A 23,105-nucleotide genomic window follows, 5' to 3' on the forward strand; every position below is an offset into this window, starting at 1 on the left:
GCTGGCTTGGACATACTGAGACGAAACTGGTCAGATGTGATAATTGTTAACAGCATGGCAACACACGTTTTAATTGCAGTCTTGGTTCAGCATGAATTCAAAATATATCCATACTAGCAAAAAAAAATAGGCCGAAGTATAACACTCAGCATGCATAATAAATCCACACAGAGAGAGACAGAGAGCCCAGTAGCAACATAACGGGTGGAAACAGATTCTCTCTGTTCAAATATATAAACTGAAGAGAACTTCAACTGCGGGGAGAAACAGTAAAAACTTTATGAATATGGCTTACTTTGAGGAAACCACTGTTACAGTAATTGCAGTTGTAGAGCTGATACAAGCACAGGTCGTATAAGGTTACATGCCTATTAGCACTATGTCCATATGGACCCTCTATAGAACTGTATATGTCTGTAATAACACTGGAGATTAGTTTCAACTTGTGAATACTGTCCCTCTTTGTGTGTGCATTTTATCTCTTATATGTTATTATGATTTCCAAAGCTGCTTCCCTTGACTTTTGTTTTCAATCAAAAATGTTGCTTTTTTCCATCTTTTTAATTTCCTCGTCATGTTGCTGTGAAACCTATTCAGTAATGAAATAGATTTAATTACTGACAAAACTAATGAGCGACAGTCGACTGACTCGTTAGATACACCTGTCTGTAATTTACATTATCTTGTGTATCACCTGCTTTTATTGTATTTATATCCACTGTTCCATATTTTGTAGCTAATAAAGAAATACAAAACGATGGAACATAAAAAGTAGTGGTTTAAAAATGTATCCTCAAAAGTGTAGCGTTGCCTTTCCACAAAGCAACATTTGGAGCATCCAAGACAAGGTCTCTCAAAAATATCAAGGCCATCTGCCTATTTAGAAATTGACTTCATCTTGGAAAGTGTGGTATCTAATGAGTAAGGTGCTGTATTTTTTCTCTGACTGAAGAATTCAGTCTCTTTTCACTCTCTAAGGCAGTGATGTCAAACATACGGACCATGGGCCACAGCTGGCCTGCAAAAGGGTCCAATCTGACTTAATACACCTCATATTGATGCACTTCTGAAAACTATGAGATGTCAGGTTTCAGGAGCAAGTTAGCTGTTTATTAGCCCTTTAATAACCCTTTATTAACAATCAATTAAACCTTTGTTATCCCTTTGAATACCTTTATTAACAATTTATTAACCCTTTTTTAGCCTTTTAATAACCCTTTAGTAATACATTGTTATTAAATGGTTATTTGAGGTCTAATAAAGGGCTAATAACTTTTAAGTAAAGGGTTAATAGATGGTTACTAAAAGGAAAATGAAGGTTAATAAATTGTTAATATTTACTAAAGGGCTAATATGCTGTTAATAAAGGGTCAATAAATGGTAGATGAAGTGCTAATAAATGCAAATAAAGTTTTTTTTTAGGGTTAATGAAGGGTTAGCCCTTCAATTAGCCTGTAATAACCTTTTATTAGCCCTTTAATAACCCTTAATTGACAATTTATGTATCCTTTATTATCCCTTTAAAAACCTTTAGTAACAATTCATTAACCCTTTATTGGCCTTTTAAAAACCCTTTTGGCAATCTATTAAACTGTCATTAGCCCTGTAATAACCTTTTATTAACCCATTATTAGCCTTTATTACAAACTTATTATTTACTGGCCATTTAGAAACTCTTTAGTAGCAATCTATTACACATGGAGTATCCTCCTTTCTGTTAAGTGCTGTCTCAAGCACAGTTCCCTGAAAAAATAAGGAATACTTGTTGTGGTCACATGTAAAGATTCTTATTATTATTGAGTATTTTCAATCAGCTGCTTCAGTGCAAAACAATCTTTATCAGACATCTATCTGAAAACAATATTAGTGAAACCCTGTCTGTCAAAATGTTTGATTTGTAAATGATTTGAAAGGCAGAGGATAACTTAACCTGCTGCTTCAATATCTCACACTCTGGGTGGTGTGGTGATACCTGTGCTACTAGACAAGAGTGGAAATGTTTGGAAAAATGCATGTGTAATGAGAGGGAGTAGTGGAATGACTGAGAGTAGAAAAACAGAGACGTATGAGTTGAAGACATCTCAGGCTGTTCATCATCTGTTTTATGAATGAACATTTTCAGAATATACTTCTTTGCATCGAAAGAAAGGAGCATTGTTATTTATAGGTTTCTATGCAGTGGATTTACTGGTACGGCCCACTTGAGATCAAATTGGGCTACATGTGGCCAGTGAACCAAAATGAGTTTGACATCCCTGCTCTATGGTGTGTAAAATGGTGACATATTTGCATGGATGGTCCAAATCATACAACCATACAATGTCTAGGAAAAGAGATGGAGAGAAGGAGAGATGAGGGAAAAAGGGACAAACTGTGAAAAGGAGATATTTATGAATTCAGAACTTCTAATTGCTACACAGAACAATTCAATAAACAATTCATAACTGTTTATCAAGCCCAATTAAGTCTTTAATTATCTTCAGCTATAATTATCACTCTAACTTGGCCAATGTACTGAATAGAAACAATTCCATTTGTGGTTTAAAAAAATGAGTTAAAAAAAAATCAGCAAATCTGTTTGCCTCCCACTCTGTCCCCCTCTCTGAGACTATATACGTGTATCTGCCTCTCTGTTTTCCTCTCTGCCCGTCTCTACAGTGTTTGTGTGATTCTCTCCGTCAGACACACATGCATTCACACATGCACAAGTGGAGAGAGTCTGGCAGTGTGAGAGTCTGGCGCTGCTGTGTTGATTTCTGGCCATTCTTCTGTAGCTAATGACAGCTGACCTGAGGGCTAAGTTGCTTGTTACCGTAATGACCTGTAGATTTCAGCGGCAGACACACACACACACACACACACACACACACACACACACACACACACACACACACACACACACACACACAGCAACACAGCAGACTGCCAAACAGGATAGCTGAGTGTTAATGAGCTGATATTTGCAGCCTTAATGCATCTCCCTTGACTGCCTTTAATATGCCTCTATGGCCAGTGTCCACCCATTTATTCATTTGATGTGTGTGTATGCATCTGTACCTACGTCCCAGCCTGCGTTTTTGTCTATGTGAAACCATCTGATAGTGTTGTGCTTGTGTATCTTTGTTTGCTTCAGATCATGAAAGCCAGTTAGAAGTGTGGCCAAAACAAGTACATAGAGCAGGCATAGCCAAAACCACAGATGTGTTGACCATAGATAGTTTCCTTACAGCCAAAGGGACAGATGTGTTAGTAGCAGTGAGCTACGTCATCTCACACACTGCCAGCAACCAACTTTGTGAAGGAGACAGCAGACAGGCTAAAATTATTCTCAATACAAGATCGACCCGACACACAGGGAAAAGTACAAAGTATATTCCAGTGTGCCTGAGTCAGGTGTGTTGTGACTCATGTTTCTGTGTAACCTGTATACTATCTTAAGCACCGGTCTCTTCACTGTGAATCACCGGCGTTTGTCTTTGGTTCTTGCTCAAAATATAACCAAATGTTCCATCTGCCTCTGACCTTTTAAGTTGAGCAGCATGCAAGACAAACAAACTAATGAATAAATGATGAAGAGATTATATTTGCTAATTTGCCCTGCGCCCTATGTTGTCTTGTCAAAATGAGGAGCGCATCTCCCTGGATTTGATACTTAAACTGAGAGCCATTGTAACAGACGTTTTGTTTACATTTAATCTGGTTTTCCACTTTTACTACTGTGGGAGGAAATATATATCAAATAAATATATATCAGAATTAGTAAAGCAGTGGCTGAGATATCCTGACTTTTAGTCCCTGGAGTCTACATTTCCCATAATGCAACCTAATAGGTTCTTCTGTCACAGCCTCCCTGCCTGGTAATGCTGCATTCACATGTTTCTTGGATGCTCCCCTTTCCCGAGTTGGGAAGACGTTCTTCCAACTTTAGTGTGTTCATGAGCTTTCAGTAGAAATTTGGAAACAACATGGAAGTTACAGTGAAGGTGTTTTGTTCTTTAATGCTCAGATAATTTAAAAAACACACCGATAACAGTCTGAAGCTTCATATTAGTAATTTTGTCCCAGACATTTCTAACTAATGTAGGTCACTCTACATAAACAACAACTAATGGCCACAACCTAATGCCATATTACAATTAAATGTGAGCAAAAAAAATCTTGTATGATATTTGTAGTTTGTCTCCATGTGTCAGCCATGTGATAGTCTGGCAGCCTGTCCAGGGTGCACCCCGACTCTTGCCCAGTGTCAGCTTGGACAGACCCCTGTGACACTGAATAGGATAAATGGATAAGAATAATGTATGAATGAATTTGTCTGCCATGTTTCTGCATCTGTTTTAACTTGAGAGGCGTTCATGTACATCATCCCAGCTGGAAACACATATTTTTTTTATTATTATTTCGACATGAATTCAGGCTAAATTCCAGAAGTATTGGCTCAAGTCTCATCACTTGGACTTGAGTCAACCTTGAGTCACAAATTTGATGACTTTAGACTCCACTTAACAAAATTGAAGAAGACTTTCAACTTGACTTGGACTTCAACACCAATGACTTGTTACTGAAGCCTTTTGACTTGAAAATACTTGATACCTTCCCATAACCCAAAGAATAAAAAGGATTCTTTTTTAAAAGAGTGCCATGAATCACTTGATTTACTATCATTTCCCAAATCTGTTAACATAAGGGCTTTTCCCAGCAAGCTAACACTTAATACTCTAGATCCACTTTGTTTGAACAAATCCGACAGCATCCAGTCATGTTACAGGAGAGAACCCTGAAGACCTAATGTTACATTTGCAGTGTAATATTTTGCCTTATGGCTTTGTTCTAGGGCCTCTCTGCCTTTCCTGGGCCTACGCAGAAAGCCTAAGGTGGAGAAAGTGCACCTCTCCACCCTTCCTACGCACCTGCATGGAAAGCCTTAAGGCAGAGAGAACAAACCTCCCTGCCCTTCCATGCTCCTACGTGGAAAGCCTTAAGGCCAAGAGAGCAAACCTCCCTGCCCTTCCATGTGCCCACATGAAAAGTCTCAAACAGGCAGAGCAGCAGCAAAGACCCCTGTTAACAGAACAGAATGAGCATTGATGACAAACAGAATTGACATTGATAACTCAGAAACACCATGAAAAGGAGGAGCTGGGGTGGAGGCAGTTGCATAGCAGCTTGCAGAGGAAGCAGCAACAGTAGGCAGACCAGAGCAGTTTAAATAGGGCGCCCTGAATGTGATTCACCAACTGGCTGCATAGAAAGGAATCATGTGATCTATCAGCTGACTCCCTTCCATCAATTGGCTGATCCATCAGTTGATTGGGCTGTTTGAGATCAGCTGATGTAGCTGGGATGTGAGCTGTGCTTGACATCGTGTCCTGCCTGAACTAATGCTAAGCTCAATTTTTGTTTGCATATATTATCTAATATAAAAACATTTATGATTTTTGTAAATTTAGTAAATTATTACTCTGCTTTTAAAAATGGCATTTCATTTGGTTATGACTTGTTCAGGACTCAAAACTCAGAGTTTAGGACTTGAGACTTGACTCGGGATTTGACTGTCTTGACTTGGGACTTAAAAGCAAAGACTTGAGACATACTTGTGACTTGGAAAACACTGACTTTGTCCCACCTCTAGGAAATTCCAAGGTCTTTCAAACTCTATGCCCCGAGTTTGTACCACAGGATTTTTGTTCGGAACTTTAAATGTCAAGTTCAATCAGGAATATATCCTACTATTAAATGGAGAAACCTCTGTCCGTCCGTCTGTCATCATCCGCTTTCCTCCTCACTGCTTTGACCTACTTCTCTGAACTTGCACATAGGCTTTCATCTTGGTCATATGCAGACAGCCACAATGCCGTTTTTGCATTTTTCCCACATTTCTACTGTTTATATTCACGTTTTTCCACTACACATTCATACTGTGAGCACCATTAGCAGCGCGAGCTACGCATTCGTGGAGACCACAGTTTGGCTAGGAAGCCTTTATCTCCAACACTTGCGGATCAACACCACTTGGAAAACACCTGCACTCGGACCACAGTTTATGGCTGGGACATGCAATTTCAAACACCAACACTTGTTGAAGACTAAGGTAATTATTTTACTGAACGAACGCGTGTCTGTGTCTGTGTGTGCGAGCCAGCCATTACGTATTTTCACTTTACTGACATACATGCAAACATTACAAACTAAACATTGTGCTGTGCACTTTGCACTGTTTCTTTCATTCTTTCTCCGTGTTGCGTGTACTTGTGTGCCCGCGCACGGCCCCGCGCACGCGCGTGCCTCCGTGCTGTCAGCCAAAACTATGCTCCATGTATTTTGCCATAAAGCATGTTTCTAAATACAGTGTGCATTGTTTGTCTTACATTATTACACAGTGCATTTACAGTGCTCTCATTTTGCATCTCCTCTAATATACTTTTTTTGATTTCTTATTCCTCTATACATAACACATCCCCGGGTATGGACTAGTTTTACATTATATACATATCTATATATACACTTCCTTAGATTTAAAAAAAATTCCTAGAGCCACTGAAGACATTATACCATAACCTTGTCGTTATTGTTTTATTTTAAATCTATTTGCCCAAGCACATCCAAAATACCCCCTGAAACAAACAGAAAATACGTTACTTCCTGAATACTTAAAGGCTGCACAGTAGTGCTGCTGTCACGCTATTTACAGTACTGTGTTACAGTTGCACTGTTAAAAATTAATCCGGTCTCAACACATCTGTTGGCATCTAAGCTGCTGGTAGATGTTAAGACCTAAACTTGTCTGTTAAAAAAAACAAACTACCAGATAGTGCCCAGACTCTATATATAATGTGACATATCGCATCCAAATATAACACAACGTGAAGAATAATGAGAGACGGGTGTTCTAAAGCCTCAAAATAACCATACTGCTATAGTCTGGGGCAACAGCAGGAAGCTTGTGGCATGAACAAATCGCACCGGTCTCCTGTTTGAGTCATAAATCTATGATTAGTCACAAGGCCCGGCAGAGCGATCACTCAGTGAGCGATCAAAATTTAATTCTCAGTCCATCACAATGCAAGGCCAAAGAGCCCCTCCGCTGATCTGTCCACCTTCCCTGACTTCATTCTCTCCATCTCCTCCTTATTCAACAGGGCTCCCTTGTTTTCGCAGGGTTACTCATGCACTGTATCATTGATCACTCCTTTTCGGTGCCACATTTAAAATGTACCACGTCCTCCCCCTCCTCTCTCAATCTCTCTGTGTTCGTGTCATCCTGAATACAATGTGAGCTCAGCCTCTGGCTCGTGCAGGACGAGTTAAACTGATTCACCGGGGCAGAGCATAGCTTTCAGTCCAAAAAAACCCCAAAAAAAGCAGAGGACATCTTAAAACATTCTCTCCACTTGAACAAACATGACCCATAGTTTCTCTCCAGCCGTTTTGTGGATAAAATTTGTGTTGGGTGGGATCAAGGCAGAAGCACAAATGCATGAAAGCGTGCATGCAAATTCCTAAAATACCCTGCCGTTCTACAAACTGTGGTCTCCTCTGTGTCTTTTAATGTATTTTTATGATCCTACCACTCACTCACTGTGCTCTTCAGGGACTCGCATTTGTTTCTCTAAAAGGCAAAGGTTTCCTTTTTCTTCCTCTTTCTCTCAGTGCACATTAAGGAGAACATCATAAACCAATTACAGGCAGCCAAAGGATGGTATGTATACAGGATAAAGAGGTGAACTTTAGTCTCTGCCATTTCTATATCTGCAACAGATATAAGTAATCTTTGTGTAAGCAGTCTGTTTTTCTTGCACCTCTTCTTTTCTTCTTTGATACTCTCTCCACAGCTGCTCTCAGGGGTGAAAATGACATAAGGACATCCTTGGACGGCTAGATTGGTGTGATCTGATCATCTCTTATCTTTTCAACCTCTCCTCTTTTCATTTATTTCAGATATATTTTCCATTCTAGTCTTAAATAATATTTTTTCGACTTTCTCTCAGTTCCTCTCATATCTGTTTTCCTCTCTCATGCATTAAAAGGCCTTGTCAGGTATGTGTCCTTCCATCTGTGTGCCTATCCGGCTTCTCTCCCCTTGCTAAATGTCATCTCCAATATAAAATGCTTTCCTCTCCCAGCTGGCAGAAAAATGGAATTATATGGACCATACACTCTTGACATTTAAATTACAGACACAAGTGAAAACCCTGCATGGATAAATGGATATACAGTGTAGTTAAGATGGTACACACACATACACACACACACACACACACACACACACACACACACACACACACACACACACACAACTGTTATGTCCTCAGCTCCTCTGCTTTTCTGTATGCCGTGTTTTGCAGGTAACCTCCATCAGCCCCTGATTTTCTTGCACCTGTTAGCTGGCCTTAAAAGCCCTGTCAAGCAACCCACACTCTCTCTCAACCCCATGCAGCTCGTGTCAGCGGCCACCATTTTCTGTTTCTTTGTTATTCTTTGGTTTACATTATTTGCGATAAACTTGCAAGTTGTTGTGTCACTTTTATGCTGCTTCCTCTGAGTCAGGGTCGTAACCAAGAGGCACCCTCCCGGGCCGAAGAATGAAGCCAATATGGAAGTACCAAAAACTGCACTTTCTTGAATGGCCACTTCAGATGGGCTCCAGAAGGGGTCAGTCCCCACAGACACCCATTTTAGAATGCTTTTGAAACTTTTTAAAAACCTTTTGGCAGCCTTTTCTGTTATATCTTGACGCAGGGGGTTGGTCATAAGGTTTAGGCAATAAAACAACATGGCTAGGGTTGGGAAAAGATTGTGGTTGATGTCAGTAACATCAGTCAACTCATGTGACTAATAAATTAGATAACTAACAACTCATGTGACAAAATAACTCAACATTCACATTGGACACCAACACCAATCCCTGGGTCAAAGTCCTGTGCTTGTTGGACCCATCCACCTCCACTCCAACCTGCCAAGTGAACTTTCTCGCTCTTGATTAGGGCTGCTCTTGACTAAGAACTTTCCTAGTCGACCAATCGTCATCATTTAGAGCCATCAGTCAACTAGTCGCCCGCATGTTTACGATATTAATGTAATTATTAAATTATGTATTTTAGGCGGGGCAACACAATGGTTTGAGTTGAGGGTGTGAGAAAGAATAGTATCAGTAACATTGTTAACACTGTGCTACATTACAGAGAAATACAAAACCGTACTAATGAACCTTCATTAATATAGGCCTATATTTTATCTACAAGTGCACGTCACACATTGAGTGAGCCGCCTGTTAATGACGCTGTCAGCAAAGCAGTAATGATTGTACTAAGTGGCTAATGGGCATGTAGCTACTTCCATATTTCAAATGATGCGTCATGTTTTTAGTCAACCCATGAAGATGAGTTTACATATCACCTTGGGTTCGTCCTTCACCTTCTCAAAATGATCCCACACTTTGGATTTCCAGCCTGACATGTTATTAACTAGCCTGTGGAATAACCGCAGGTACCAGCCCTGGAAATTAGGGGCCGTACACATGCCACGTCTTCAACCCAGTGGGTGAATTTTTATGTAACTCACTTGTTTAATTTAGTCTAAATATTGTCACCTTGGGCCACTTTTGGCTCCACAAATCCCAGATGTTGACAACCAAAATGCCAAGCTCAAGATTTTGAAACAGGAGTCCACAAACCAATGGGTGATGTCACAGTGGCCACATCCGTGATTTATATACAGTTTATGGTTGTTAAACACCAGTCACAAATCATATCCTGGACTGTGTCTGTCTGTCTGTCCAGACGAGGCGGCTGATTGATTGCCTCAAAGCGGATTGCGTCTCTATCTGTTCAAGTGATCAAGCTGTGACTGCAATCTGTCAGAGTGTGATGATACAGATTAGAGTGAAAGACAAGTTAAGAAGATGAAGGTAATCAGTTTGGGAAGTGACAGATTTAAAGAACAGGATTAATACGATCTCAGATTACATGCTGCACTCTTAACGCTCGGCTAAATCTCGCCAACTCAGAGACTTACAGATGAGGGGGAGCGAGGACGGCAGAGGGAGAGCGATGGATTTCTGCTGTCGGTGAATTGAGGAATGATTGCTGTCTTTCAGGCATTTATGATTGCGGGTACTTTTGAAGCTTTGAAACACGGGTGAGCCTGTGTCTGTGTGTGTGTGCATGTTCGCTCTGTGCAGTGCTTTAGTGCTATCTAGGGATAACATGAGTGTGTCCAATAAGAGTGAGTGATCTTTTCTCAGGCACATTAAAGTATGAGTGCATGGTGCATGATACTACAGATGAGAGGGCTGGAATGAATAGTTTGGTACAACATCATCACACTCATACAGGGGATACACACGCAGGCTCACTGAACTTGCTTTGTGGTGCACGTCAGTCTGACTTTGTTAAAGCTGGTTTTGCTGTACTCAAAGATTGTGTAGCAGTTAAGACCCTGTGCCGGCCGGGGATTGAAATCCCGCCAGGACTCTCTGCTTTCAACATCCTGCTCTGCCTCCTTCCATCTCTCTGCTCTCCACATCTCCTTCTTTCTCAGTGTGTCCTCGCTATCGTTCCCAACTTCTATCCAGCCCTCTGTATGGCTGCATTAGTATGTATGGCCGTGTAGCTCGGGGTTTAGAGGTTTATGTCTCCTAATAGACAGAGATTTGTCCTGTCACACCAACACCCACATACAGCTTAAAGAGAGAGAGACAGAGAGAAAACGACTCCCTCCTCTCTGTGTGCGGAGGGGAGAGAAAGAACATTTATGTTGCTGTCTTATCTCCAGAGAGAAAGGTTCCATTTCTGTACAGACAAATTATAAAGCATTCATTTGTGGCTTTCTCTTCTTTTCTCCCACGCTTTCCATCTTCGTCTATCCCCCTCTCCCGCTCTCTCGCAGCCTCTCTCTGCCCCTCTCTCTCCCTCTTTCACTCGCGGTGATTGGATTAAGACCAAAGAAGCAGAGTGAGGAGATGAAGAAGGGATGAGAGCTTATTAAGCATGTGAGAGGTGAGATGACATAAGGCTGTACGGGAAGAGATTGAGGAAGAGGTGTGCGTGACCGTGTGTGTGCGGGGGTGTGCGTGTACGGCACATTTCTGTATTTATCCTAGCAGAAGGTAGGGTGAGAAGAGGGAGGAAGTGAGGCGTTTAGCTGTGGAGCACTTTAATCAAGGGGCGAGCAATCCTGCATGACCCACTCTGTCATCCATTATTGATGCCTGCCTCAGCCAGGCTGATGAATCATTAAGCCACTCATCAGGCCTGGGAATTCTGCCTCCTCCTCGGCCGATGACACTCATTTACATAAATCACACGCTGCTATTTTTCACATCCTCGCACATAAACACAAACACACACCCACATGCAGCCACGCACACAAAGTTCATAGATTTTGGCTTGGTTTGTGAAGTGCATGGCTCACACTTTTTCCCAGAGCTTTTCCAAAAACACACATTTCTGTCATACCTGGAAGTTAACTCGAGCTTTAACTCGAGAATTTAGAACGGGGCTTATACTCTTCACGACAAGCACTTGGCAACTGCAACACCTGCACACTCAGAGATGAAAGACAATATGTTCTGCATCCTCCAGACCTCACATTATGGTCGTTTCTCTTCACTAGACGATAGACGTGTTTTGCATATGTAATCCTAAGAATCACACACGCTAACGCATTGCTAACTTCACGTGTGGAGAGAAGAGAGTGAAACAGGAGGAATGACAGAGAGAGACACAAAAAGAGGCAGAGAGAAGGAGATCTTACAGAGTTTGTGTTTACAGTACTTCTTGCCTCTGGGTTTTATGGCAGAGGAAAAGTGGAGAATCTTAGAGAAATTGATGAATACCCATTCGATGCAGCGCACATGCACTCACACAATCCACCCACACGTTCCTTCTCATCTTTGTGGGGTTTCCCTTCCTCTCCTCTCTTCCCCTCCCCTGCTGCTGTTTCCATGTCTTCCCATTCAGTGTTGTGACTAATCCCGTACCACAGGGTAAGAATATACCTCACAGCAAGGGTAAGAAGGCCCCAAAGCAGATTCGTGCAGAAATGCGCTAACACACTCACACCAAACATACATACACAAACAGACAGAGGAAACGGGCACCCTGCCCATATAAAGGAGGTAGCCAAGGCCTGGTGGCTGGTAGCTGGAGGCTGCTTGCAGACCACTGTGATCCTGCCATCCTGGCAGCGCGCAGCCAGGACATTTCTGCACAGCGCTAAGCTGAGCGCCTGGCATCTCCAATCTGCTAAACACAGGAATGCTGCTGCTCATGATAATTGCGGTGGGTTGTTCTCTGCATCTCGGCTGATGTGAAGGCTGGTTGGAGCAAACGGCATGAATTATTAGTGTCTGCATCATGGCTCTTGCTGCCGGTGGAGGTAAGTCTGATATAATTTGATGCATTGTTACTGATGCATGACCGACCCAGCGCTATCAGAATGTCCTAGTAGGTCCTATCTGCTTTGATAAATAAACATGAGTGCACACCAGAATGAACACACATGCAACCACGCACGATGTTATTGTAATACTACATGTATTTTTTGCCCCACTTGTGCTCTTGGTGTTTTTTTTTGTCTACCTTCCTGTATGTATGCTCATACAAGCAGAGATATAATAAGGTAATACTTAAGTAATATCCATTTCATCCCCATGAATCTTTGACCCTAACAATGACCTTTTCCACCACTTGTTTTTCCCCAGGGCCATCTGTCAGAGGTCAAAGGGGAAAGGTGAAAGGTCATGTACCTGAGACAGCAAAAACATGAAAGCCTTGCCTTGAGATTCAGTAATGCCCCACTGACATATAAATGCTTGCAATCAAATGATATCAGATCAAAGTATTGACTGAATGAGATTCTGAAAGTTCCTAAATGTACTTAAAGCTATAGTGCGTAACTTCTGTCGCCTCCCAGCGGATAATGCGTTATTACAACTAATAAGCCGGCGGCACTTCCATGTACACAGAGTAACACTCGCCACACACCGTGTACACAGAGTAACACTTGCCAGTCGCCACACACCGTACACAGAGTAACACTTGCCTTTGTGGTAGGATCCACTTCTGAACCGTGTCTCGGCCGCTTCTCCGCCATGTTGCTTTCTCTTTCTACCTGCGCTCTACCTCTTGCTATGACACTCTCCGCTCTTCCTCCCCCTCCCTTCTTGTTGTGAGGAAGCATTTCCTGTGCGCCAGGTCTACACGCATACTAAAAATGATATATATTGAAAAATACCGCGAGATGTTAGAGGAGCCGATCAGCTTAATCAGCATTGTGTCATCTCCTCTAGTAGTGGCTTGGGTGAAACGGACATTTACGGACCTGTAGAAGTTACGCACTATAGCTTTAAGTCTCAGTCTCGCCAAGCGCCCTCATGGCAATAGAATATACACCCCCATTTTTCTAGACAGCAGACATACAAAGAGAGCATATAAATTAAAGTATATACACATGTTATGTAATATGTTTTTGATCGTTATTTCAATCTCTCAGTTCTCCTAATTTAAGCTGTGACTTAAAGTGGTCTGCGTGAGTGTATTGGTGTACTCAGCAGTGCACTGTGCACCAGAACAGCCTATTCTGTGCAAGGCACAGCAATGCAAAACATGAAAGCCTTGATCTTATGTCAACGATTTCAGGGAAGTGAAACTTGTTCATATGCATTAAAATTCCTCTGCCACTTTGATCTATAAATGCAACGTGCCTGCTCGACTTCTTTCAGTCGCAGTTATTTTTATAAATCGGCCTTATGCACATAAAAAGTGGGGAAAAAATGTGATCTGAACATCAAGCTGAGGATGAAATCCAAGTTGCTTTATTCAGAAGGAGGCCCCTTGGTTTTCTGAAAGGCTGGGAGTAATTCCTGGGCTCCTGCTCAACCATGAGGTGCTGGTTCGCAGCCTCTCTTTCAGTGAGTCATCTCTCCTCCAGAGAAGAGATAATTAATTTGTCTGAGTTGCTCTTAACCCCGGCCCGGTGTGTCAGCGGTGGAGACACGCGGGCATTCAAGCACACAGGTGCAAATATGTGTAACGTGCACACCCACATGTGCATGCAGACAAATATGCACGCTGACATAATAGAGCTATAATTGTTTCCCCACAGCTGCTCCTACAGTAAATGAAAGCATGAATCCAGGTAGAGCAGCAGAATAAGAAGCAGAGTCAGAGAGTAAAACTGAGGTTATTGAAGAACAGAAATAGTGACCAGCAAATAAAGCATGCCCTCTCTTTTCTTTCATTCCTTCAAGGATTTTCCAGCAATATTGCTACTGCAATATTACTCCCATCACCTACACACACACACACACACACACACACACAGACAGACAAGCTCCCATATAGGCATGCTATACACACATACGCACACAAACCCTCTCACACACACTAAGATTTAAAGTCCTAAACAGTTGAACCATTGACCTGGTAAAAAATGAATGGGCTGCAGAGATGAGACGAAAAGCAATAGGAGAGGGAGATAAAAGAAGTGTCAGGGAGAGGGGATGAGAGCAAAGGTATCGCCTAGAGAAATGGATGGAGGAAGAGACAGACGGCAGTAGCAAATGAGAGTTTAAAAAAAAAAGAAAAAGGCAGAGACGGAGCAGAGTCAAGGAGAATAAAAGAGGATTAGACCAAACCTTGAATGAGACATGACGTCTTAATGACTATGAAACAAAAACGCTTTTATCTCCTCATCTCTCACCTGTCGTCTTACTATCCGTGTTTTTTGGGGGGGGCAATGATACTTGTTTGATAACTATGATTTGAGGCTTTTGTGCGTATGATTTTGTTTTGAGTGTTTCTACCTGTGCTGCTGTTCCAGATGGTTCATCAAACATCCTGTAATTATCAAACGCTCACTAATTGTATGTGAGCTTGTGTGTGTCTATGTGCTGGTGTGTCTCCAGGTAATTATCTGATGCTGCGATCACTAATGACCACACAGACAAACATCTGTCCCAAGGTAATATACAAAATGAGAGGTTGGCCATCTGTTGTGTCCGTGTGGCGTGCGTTTGCGCGTGCATTATAACTCGTGTGTCACTCACAACAACATACTGTTCGTCTAACACCAGAATGTGCACTTTACAGATGTTTGCAAACCTCATGATGAAAATGTTAAATCAACAGAAGCAGACAAACTATTACCAAACACTCTCAGCCCACACCATACCCTCCAAACGTGCTCACACACACCCACACGGAGCTCACACAGGTCACTTGGCACCACAGACATCCATACAGCAGATTTTAATTCTCAGGCATCAGACTCAAACAAGAATAAATAAATGCTCCCAATTCATAAACCAGCATCTTAAGTCTGACAAAAAAATTTGGCCTAAAAGGAGGGTTGTGAATATGTGCAAACACAAGTCCTCTGGCTGAAACATTTTCTTTTATGTGGCTGATAAAATAGTTTTTTGATAGGTTTAAATATCGTTCATGCACGTCAGCGTGTGCACGATTGTGTTTGTGTATGCAGCAGGTCAAAGGCGCACGAATAAAGAGCCAGTCAGTCATCAGTAAATTGAATAAAGATCATCTCCATCTCAGAGGTGAACAAGCACTACAAAGCCAGCGAGCACACTCGAGCAGGAGCACAAAGATACCTATACATAGGCAGAGATGAATGCGCTTGTACATCTTGCGCCTCCCTCTTTTTCTCCATCATTCCCGAGGGCCTGCTGCGCTGCTGTTGAGAGACTGGCAGGTTATGTCACCTCAAACAACGGGTTCATTTACAAGTTACACAATGCAGCACAAACAAACAGGGAGGAAACTTGCTAGGTAAAAGAAAAAGAAACAAAGGTGGAGGGGAGTAAAAAAAAAAAATCAAAGAAAGCTGAGAATAGGTTTGGAGTCAGAAAATACTGAGGCAATGGAGTAAAGGCATCCTCTGGGGAACCATCCTGGTTATCAAGTAGAGGTTATTATGCTATGAAGCACTAATGAATTCATTAGCTAAATGAAATGTCAATAAAGGCTTGAGAGAGTGTTAAAATCGATGCCAACTGTCTGACTCTCCCCCTCTACCCTCCTCTTTCTCGTCATCCTATCGCACCCATCTGTCCCAATTATCCACCTTTCTCCCCAACACACACTCGCGCACACACTCTCTCCGGAGTGTTGAGTGTAAGCTGTGATGGAGGACATTAGCGGTGATCAGTGGGAGCACTTTGCAGTGGTCAGCAGGAATGGTCCAGTCGTACAGGACTTTAGTATTCAGCAGCACTCACCTGCTCACTCTCAAACTGCTCCACTAGGGCTTGATGGCTGACTTGGTGTGTATATGTGTGTGTGTGTGTGTTTGTGTGCATTAACATTACACTGTCTGAATGTGAGTGACTGCAGCATTAAGGGCCTTGACTCTGAAATAGCTTTTTCTGATGGTACAAGACTCAGCAGCTCGAGCTGCTTCTAAGCTCATACTGCGCAAACATCTTTTTATCTTAAACTCACATTTAACTAATCTCTTTCTTTCTGACATTTGTCGAACTTCATAAATGTCAAGATGTTATTACCAGCTTGATCGTCCTCAGGGAGTTCTTTGATACTGAGCCTGTATCACTTATTATTATGATCATCATTAACGGTGCACAAAGATTCCCGGGTATCGTGTTTACGCCCATGAGCAAACTGGCACGCCAAATGGCAAGCCAGTTGGCTCGTCTCACCTCTGTCCCCTCATGATGGCTTAATATCTGTAGCTAAGTACTCGACTCACTCCGAACACGGCCGTGTTTTTGTGCAGCTAAATACTTGTTTCAAGATAATTGTTCAGGGCATATGTTTAAATGCCACCTCATTTACATAAACACTGTTCAGCTCCCTGTGGAATCAATGAAAACACGAGGGTGCAAACGCAGAGTCACATCCACGTGCACGCGCGCCAGCACATTCGCACTTACTTTGACACCGTGCTGTATAGCCAACGATTCATCTGTTTTCTGCAACGGCAGTGAAATATACATCAAAGTGGGCTTCAGTGGATGAGCAGCTAAGTATGCACGCACACTAGGCTATAATACAGAGGGAGGGGTTTCTAAAGGGAAACATAGGGGGGGACAGAGGAAATGAAATAGGAGGATATTCAGACAAGGGACAGCAGAACAGTGTGTGTATCAGCTTGGATCTGTCTGAATGAAGGGATACATTAGGGCTGTACCTGTCCTCTTTGCACACACCTTTCTACATCTCTTTTCCTGTCCTCCCTCCATGCCGACACCAACAACAAAAAAACCTTTGAAGTGTTAACGAGTGTTTGAAGGATGACTCGCCGATGATGATTAAGCACTAATACACATGCGGGAACCAAAATTTCGACACGTCCGAGAGACCTATCACAATGGCTAATTAGTGATGATAAAGTAGTAATGAGCAAAATCCTAATCTAGACATACCGCAGCACTCCACGGGGAAGCTAACTAAACAACAAAGCACAGAACTCTTAACAAACACGAGAGGATTTGTTGTGGAGGAAAAAGGGAGCTGTGTGTCTAGACGGCTGTTCTTTACCACTCATAGGCGCCCAGTGTTTTCTTAATGCTGCAATGCCTTATCAAAGTGAAGACACAAAAAGTTACCCCTGACAAATCCCAGTTGAGATATCCTTTGTACTCCACTGATCTAAGCTAAATCAAAGAGCAGCTAGCTGTTGTGCCGGCTGGTGCAGCATCCTCTACAACGGAGCGGACAGGAGCGAAAGATGTTGCTCAGCATGTCTAACAGTCTGGAAGAGGTGTGTTAAACTCACCTGCTCTCGGCTGAAGGACTTTTTTTCTTTTCGCCTAGCATGAGAGGTCACTTTTGAACAACTTGACCATAAGGGCAGCCTGTTTATCATGCTGACAGGCGCATAAATTGGGCCATGTCTAAACTAATACGGATAAATCTGAAAGCACATTTTTGTTTTTTTGACCTTCCATAGCATCTTCCAGTACAGCACAGAAAATTTTCCATATGTAGAGTTATCTTTATTATTAAGACATTGACTTGAAGGTAAATTATACCCTTCTTACGATGAATGACGGCTATTACTGAAAGCCTGCAGCTTGGAGAGAAAAATATGTGCTACATTCAACATAATAGTGTAGCTCTATTTTTACTTGCCTTTCTCCACATGGAGGTCAGCTATAGCTGAGCCTATAGGACCCTAAAGATTCTATAGAATCAGTATTTTGATCAGGGACACTTCAGAGGAGTGAAGGCTTGAAGTGAGACAGTCACTGCTGCCCACGTTTGCTTGAATTGTTACCACACCAAGGAGGTGATGTGTTTTTTTTCAGTTTCTTTGTCAGCAGGATTACAAAAAAACTACTGGCCTCACTTTCATGAAAGTTGGTGGAAGGGTGTAGCATGGACCAAAGAAGAACCAGCTGCATTTTGGAGCAGATTCGAATCACGGAGCGGACGCACAAATTCTTTTTCCCCTTTATGCGAGATACAGCATTTGGCCATGATGGAGGTTACGCTCTCTAAGTGACACTCTACCTTGTGGGTAAAACAGAATTTGCAGTATTACAATTTTTTCACTGACACTTGAGTGCACCAACAAGAGAGCATTTTCAAACTGTCCCTGTGAGTAATAGTCTGACTGCATACTGTGTGCAACAGCTATACAAATCTGCTCTTTTTACCTTCTTTTCTTAAAAAACCTATAAAATCAATCAGTCTTTGTCTTCTTTGTGCAGCACTTTGCATCGAGCACTTTGATTGGCTGTTAAACACAACAGGAAACAGTGATGTCACTAACACGGTAAAAACTGAATCAATGGTTTTATATAATCAGATTTTTGCAGTCGAGCCCTCGGCTATTGGAAACGTTTTGGATTCTTCCTTGTTGGTTCGGAAACAGAAAGAGACCATGAAGAGTTCAACTGATCAGTTTGGTGCTGATACCATGGCTGTATTTTTTAGATAGGCTATCACTGTTTATATATAGACATGTTTTTTTCATGTAACAAATTATGCAACATTTCTTAATGTTTGATAAACAAACTTTGCCTACGTAAAATATAGAGTAAAGTTAGAGGTTTCCTAATTTAAGTAAATATCTAATCAAAGAACAACTAAACAAGCCAAAGAGTCACCAAGCATTTAATTAGGGTTACAACTATCATCATCAGTTAGCCCGCTTATTATTTTGTAGGTTAATCGCTTCAGTGTTTTGTCTATAAAATGACATTAAATTGGGAAAAATACCCATCACAATTTCCCTGAGTCCAAGGTGAAACAAATTCAGTCCACTGATTGCCACCTTTTGCATGTTAACAACTGCATTTTATTTCAGTATTGCTTTTTTATGTTGCATTTATTGTATATTCCATGATGGGGTAGCGCTCCAAATTTCATTGTATTGTAAAGCACAATGACAATAAAGGCATTCTATTCTATTCTAAGTCTTTGAGTTCCTTGTTTTGTCTGACCAACCATTTAAGACCTGAAGACACTGAATTCACATTGACACAAATCAATCAAGGTACTCAATCAATTATCGAAATAGTTTCTGACTGATTTTCCGACTAATTGTTTCAACTTTATATTTGTTGCCAATTTTCTTTTGATACACATCTCTCAATAGTGTTGTAAAAATATTGATTTATCGACACATATTGATTCAAGATATTTGAAATGGTTTTATACTCATTTTCCACAGGAACCAACTTTCTCACTTTCTCTTATTGTTAACGTTTAGTCATTCTGCTGCTGCTAACCAAGCACAGAAAAGTCATCCAATTTTTTTCCTAATGGTATCAACAATGTTACTGGATATTAATATTTTTCAAAGTATTGCACTGGAGTGAGAAACTTCAGTGTTGCAACAACACTATCCCTGTACACTATACACTGTAATGTATGATTGACAGCAAAAGAAGAAGAGACACTCTACTGTAATGTTTGCTCATCTCAAAGCAGTGTCAAGACTCTTCAAATTAATTTTCACAACATGCTAAAAGGAACATAAATTAGTGGCTGCCTGACAAGAAGGCAAATGCATTCATGAGTCTAAAAATGTAGATGTGCTTAATACAGTCAGTGCGCTTCAAGAGCATCCAAATCAGACTTATTTTTTTCTGAGACATTATGCTTGTTTCTAAGACAAGACTGAACTTGTTGCTGGGGCTATAAAAAAAACGAGCATTTGACGATTCCTACAAGGAGATGAAGGGGCTCCAAGACAGATGATTCGAATAATCAGATTTAAAAGGGGAGCCCCAATTTGTAGAAATTGAGATTTATGCATACTGTATATATAGAGTGTGTGCGGTAATTATCTCTTCTGCTGGTAGCCCATCTGCAAATGATTTGTCTGTGTGTGTGTATGTCTGTGTGTGCGTGTGTGTTTGAGAATGTGTGTAAAAGTTTGTAAGTATATTTGTTAACATGAATCTTTGCAGCATCTCTGGCAGTCTGACTGTGTCTGCTGAACACTGTTCGCTCATTCCCATCACATAGTGAGCGCGGGCCGAACATGACAGACTGGTAATGACTTGAGTATGAACACACGCACCCACACACACACACACACACACACACACACACACACACACACACACACACACATACACACACACAAACACACACACACAGTGACTTAGACACGCTCGTACACACATACCAGCTGCTCCCTTCCTCCTTTCTCATCAAACTTGTCATCAGCTCCGCCAGTTTGTCTCGTCTCACATTAAGAGCTCATGAATAATGTGTGATTACCAGAGACCCTCCGAGCAGCTCCTGAATCTACAACACACACACAGTCCAAAATATCATGTTCATATTTACAAGTACTGTCATTTGCTTTGCTTCCCCCTGTCTCTTTGTCACACACACTCTTTCTCTGTGTGTCTGCACACACACACACACAGTAAATGCACACAGACTGCGAGCCAGTTTTCAACTAAATGCCAGTTTGGTGGCTCAAAGGAACCACGGGCATCAGGGAAAGGTCAGGGAGTCACCCCACCAGGCTAGGCAGGTCACACACACACACACACACACACACACATTCCTATACACAAACTCCAGACCGACACACACCTAACAAATACTCCCCAGGTAATTAGTGTTATTTTCGGCTGGGCAACTCATCTCCTCCTGAAAGCACTAATGTAATTTGATTCGTTTAATTCCCATAGCCGTGAGAGAGAGGGAGAGAGAAGGAGGCATGGAGGGACAATGGCTTCATGGTTGGATACCCAATTTCTCCTCTGTTTAAAATATTCACATCTAACTGTCCTCTACCAGAAAAAAAAAAATCTCTCTTTTATGGCTGACATAAAGAAAAAGATCACCCCTTGTAAAAAATATCCACCTCTGTCATCCACCTCCTCAGTAGATTACAGTGCCACTGGGTCTGCTAGACTGTTTTCTCATATCCTGCACACACTGTTTACACACTCACTCTTTTTTTGTCTTCCTATACCTGTGAGGAACTTCCTACGACAACATCAATTTCCTAACCCTCATAATGAAGTAGCCACAAGAGAAAGTGAGTTAAAGTGGCTGAAATAGGCTCTTTTACAAGCTCAAGGACTTAAACTGTGTATCCAAAACTACACACGCGCACACACACACACACACACACACACACACACACACACACACACACACACACACACACACACACACACACACACACCAAGGGAAATCTACCAAGACCTGCGTTCGTACCGGTGAATCACTGGTTGCGGTTGGACACAGCGGTCCTCTGAAGACCCCCTTGACGCGCCGAAAGTGTCCATTGCTCAGGTGTGTGGAGCTGATAACCAGGTAGTAGCACGCGCTGCACGCCATCCCAGGGGCCTCGCGGGGTTTGGGGCCCATGTAAGACGGGTTCCTCTTCCTCTGCGTTGGGTCCTGGGTGTCGGCGCCAAAGTCGGGTCCCGCGCGGATGTTGTGCAGGTGAGAGCGCGACCGGGCCGGTGCGACGGAGGACGTCTCACTCCTGCGCTTGGCTGGGAAGTCTGTGACTGCGTTTAAAAAGAGAGACAAGATGAGAGTGTCTCTGTGGGAGAAGGCTACACCTGCTTATGTGATGCGTGCGTCTGTGTGTGTGTGTGTGCGTGTGAGAGAGAGAAGTACAAACATAAAGAGACAAAAAGAGACAGAAAGAATGAGACAGACTGAGAGACAGGGGTGTTATACTGACCGAGCTCTGCCGCTGGAGTCTGCGCTTGGCATGCTGTCGTCGGTCGGGCTTAAATAAATGAATGAGCGCCTGTGGAGTGCCAGAGGAGGAGAGGAATCCATCCAATCTCTGTTTCACGCGCACCCTCTCTCTCCTGCTCACCCTCACCCCTCCTCTCCCTCTCTGTTTTTCTGTCTTTTTCCCAGTCCACTGGTCCAGTCTGTAAAGTGTATGCAGCCTCAGCCAAGCAGCAGCAGCGGCGGCAGCGGCAGCAGCACCCCAATTGGGCTTCTCAGTAAAGAAAAGGGGAGCAGGCACTCTCGCAGGTGCGCGTCCGCTTCACGCACGTCGAAGAGGAAAGAAAGGCAAAACATCTGACCACCCTTTTTCTCTGTCCCTCTGCTCTCTGCTGAGTGGCATCGGGCTTTAAATCACCCGTCTTGTGAATGAAATGCCTGCAGCTCGAGGTGGGGGGAGACGGCACATTCATCCAGAGCAGTCCTGTAGTTATTATCGGGCTCCAGCGCAGGCAGGCTGAAGTGGTTCAGATTCCCTCTCAAGGAAGAAACACACACACTCTCTCCTCCTCCTCCTCACCCCTCTCTCTCTCCCTCTCTGTATAAGTGTGTGTCTGCCTCTCTTCTCGGGGGCTGCACCGGATTCCTGTCTGCTGTAGCCTATAATATGCAGCCCGTGCCCATGCGTGGGTCTGGGATAGGGGATCACTTCTGTCCACGCTGTGCTTGAGTAACTCCGAATTGAAGTGCCTCCCCTCCTCCTCCTCCTCCTCCTCCTCCTCATCCTCCACCTCTTCAATTTATCCTTTCTTTCAGTTTCTTCTCTTCTTTTTTGACATGGAAAGATGATAAACTTTATTTAAAAGGTGTGTGTCACTGTGTAGGATTTATCTTCAAATGATCCGCTGGCAATAAGTTTCATGTCAATCCCTCTCTCATGTCTTCTGGTCCACCCTCACC

At 42.5% G+C, this 23,105-nt stretch overlaps 1 protein-coding gene across 1 annotated transcript in view; it reads right to left on the reverse strand.

Annotated features, from left to right (window-relative positions):
* LOC126392426 (G patch domain-containing protein 8) overlaps positions 1 to 22,749 on the reverse strand; it is a 40,871-nt gene extending 18,122 nt beyond the window's left edge. The window contains exons 1-2 of the mRNA XM_050047810.1: positions 22,150 to 22,749; positions 21,672 to 21,970 (exon numbers count right to left, since the gene is read on the reverse strand). Of these exons, the coding sequence (XP_049903767.1) occupies positions 21,672 to 21,824 (153 nt within the window). The 5' untranslated portion in view covers positions 21,825 to 21,970; positions 22,150 to 22,749. The remainder of the gene's footprint in view (positions 1 to 21,671; positions 21,971 to 22,149) is intronic.
* Between the last annotated feature and the right edge of the window lie 356 nt (positions 22,750 to 23,105).

The sequence above is a fragment of the Epinephelus moara genome, chromosome 6, assembly GCF_006386435.1.
Source record: "Epinephelus moara isolate mb chromosome 6, YSFRI_EMoa_1.0, whole genome shotgun sequence".
NCBI lineage: Eukaryota > Metazoa > Chordata > Actinopteri > Perciformes > Serranidae > Epinephelus > Epinephelus moara.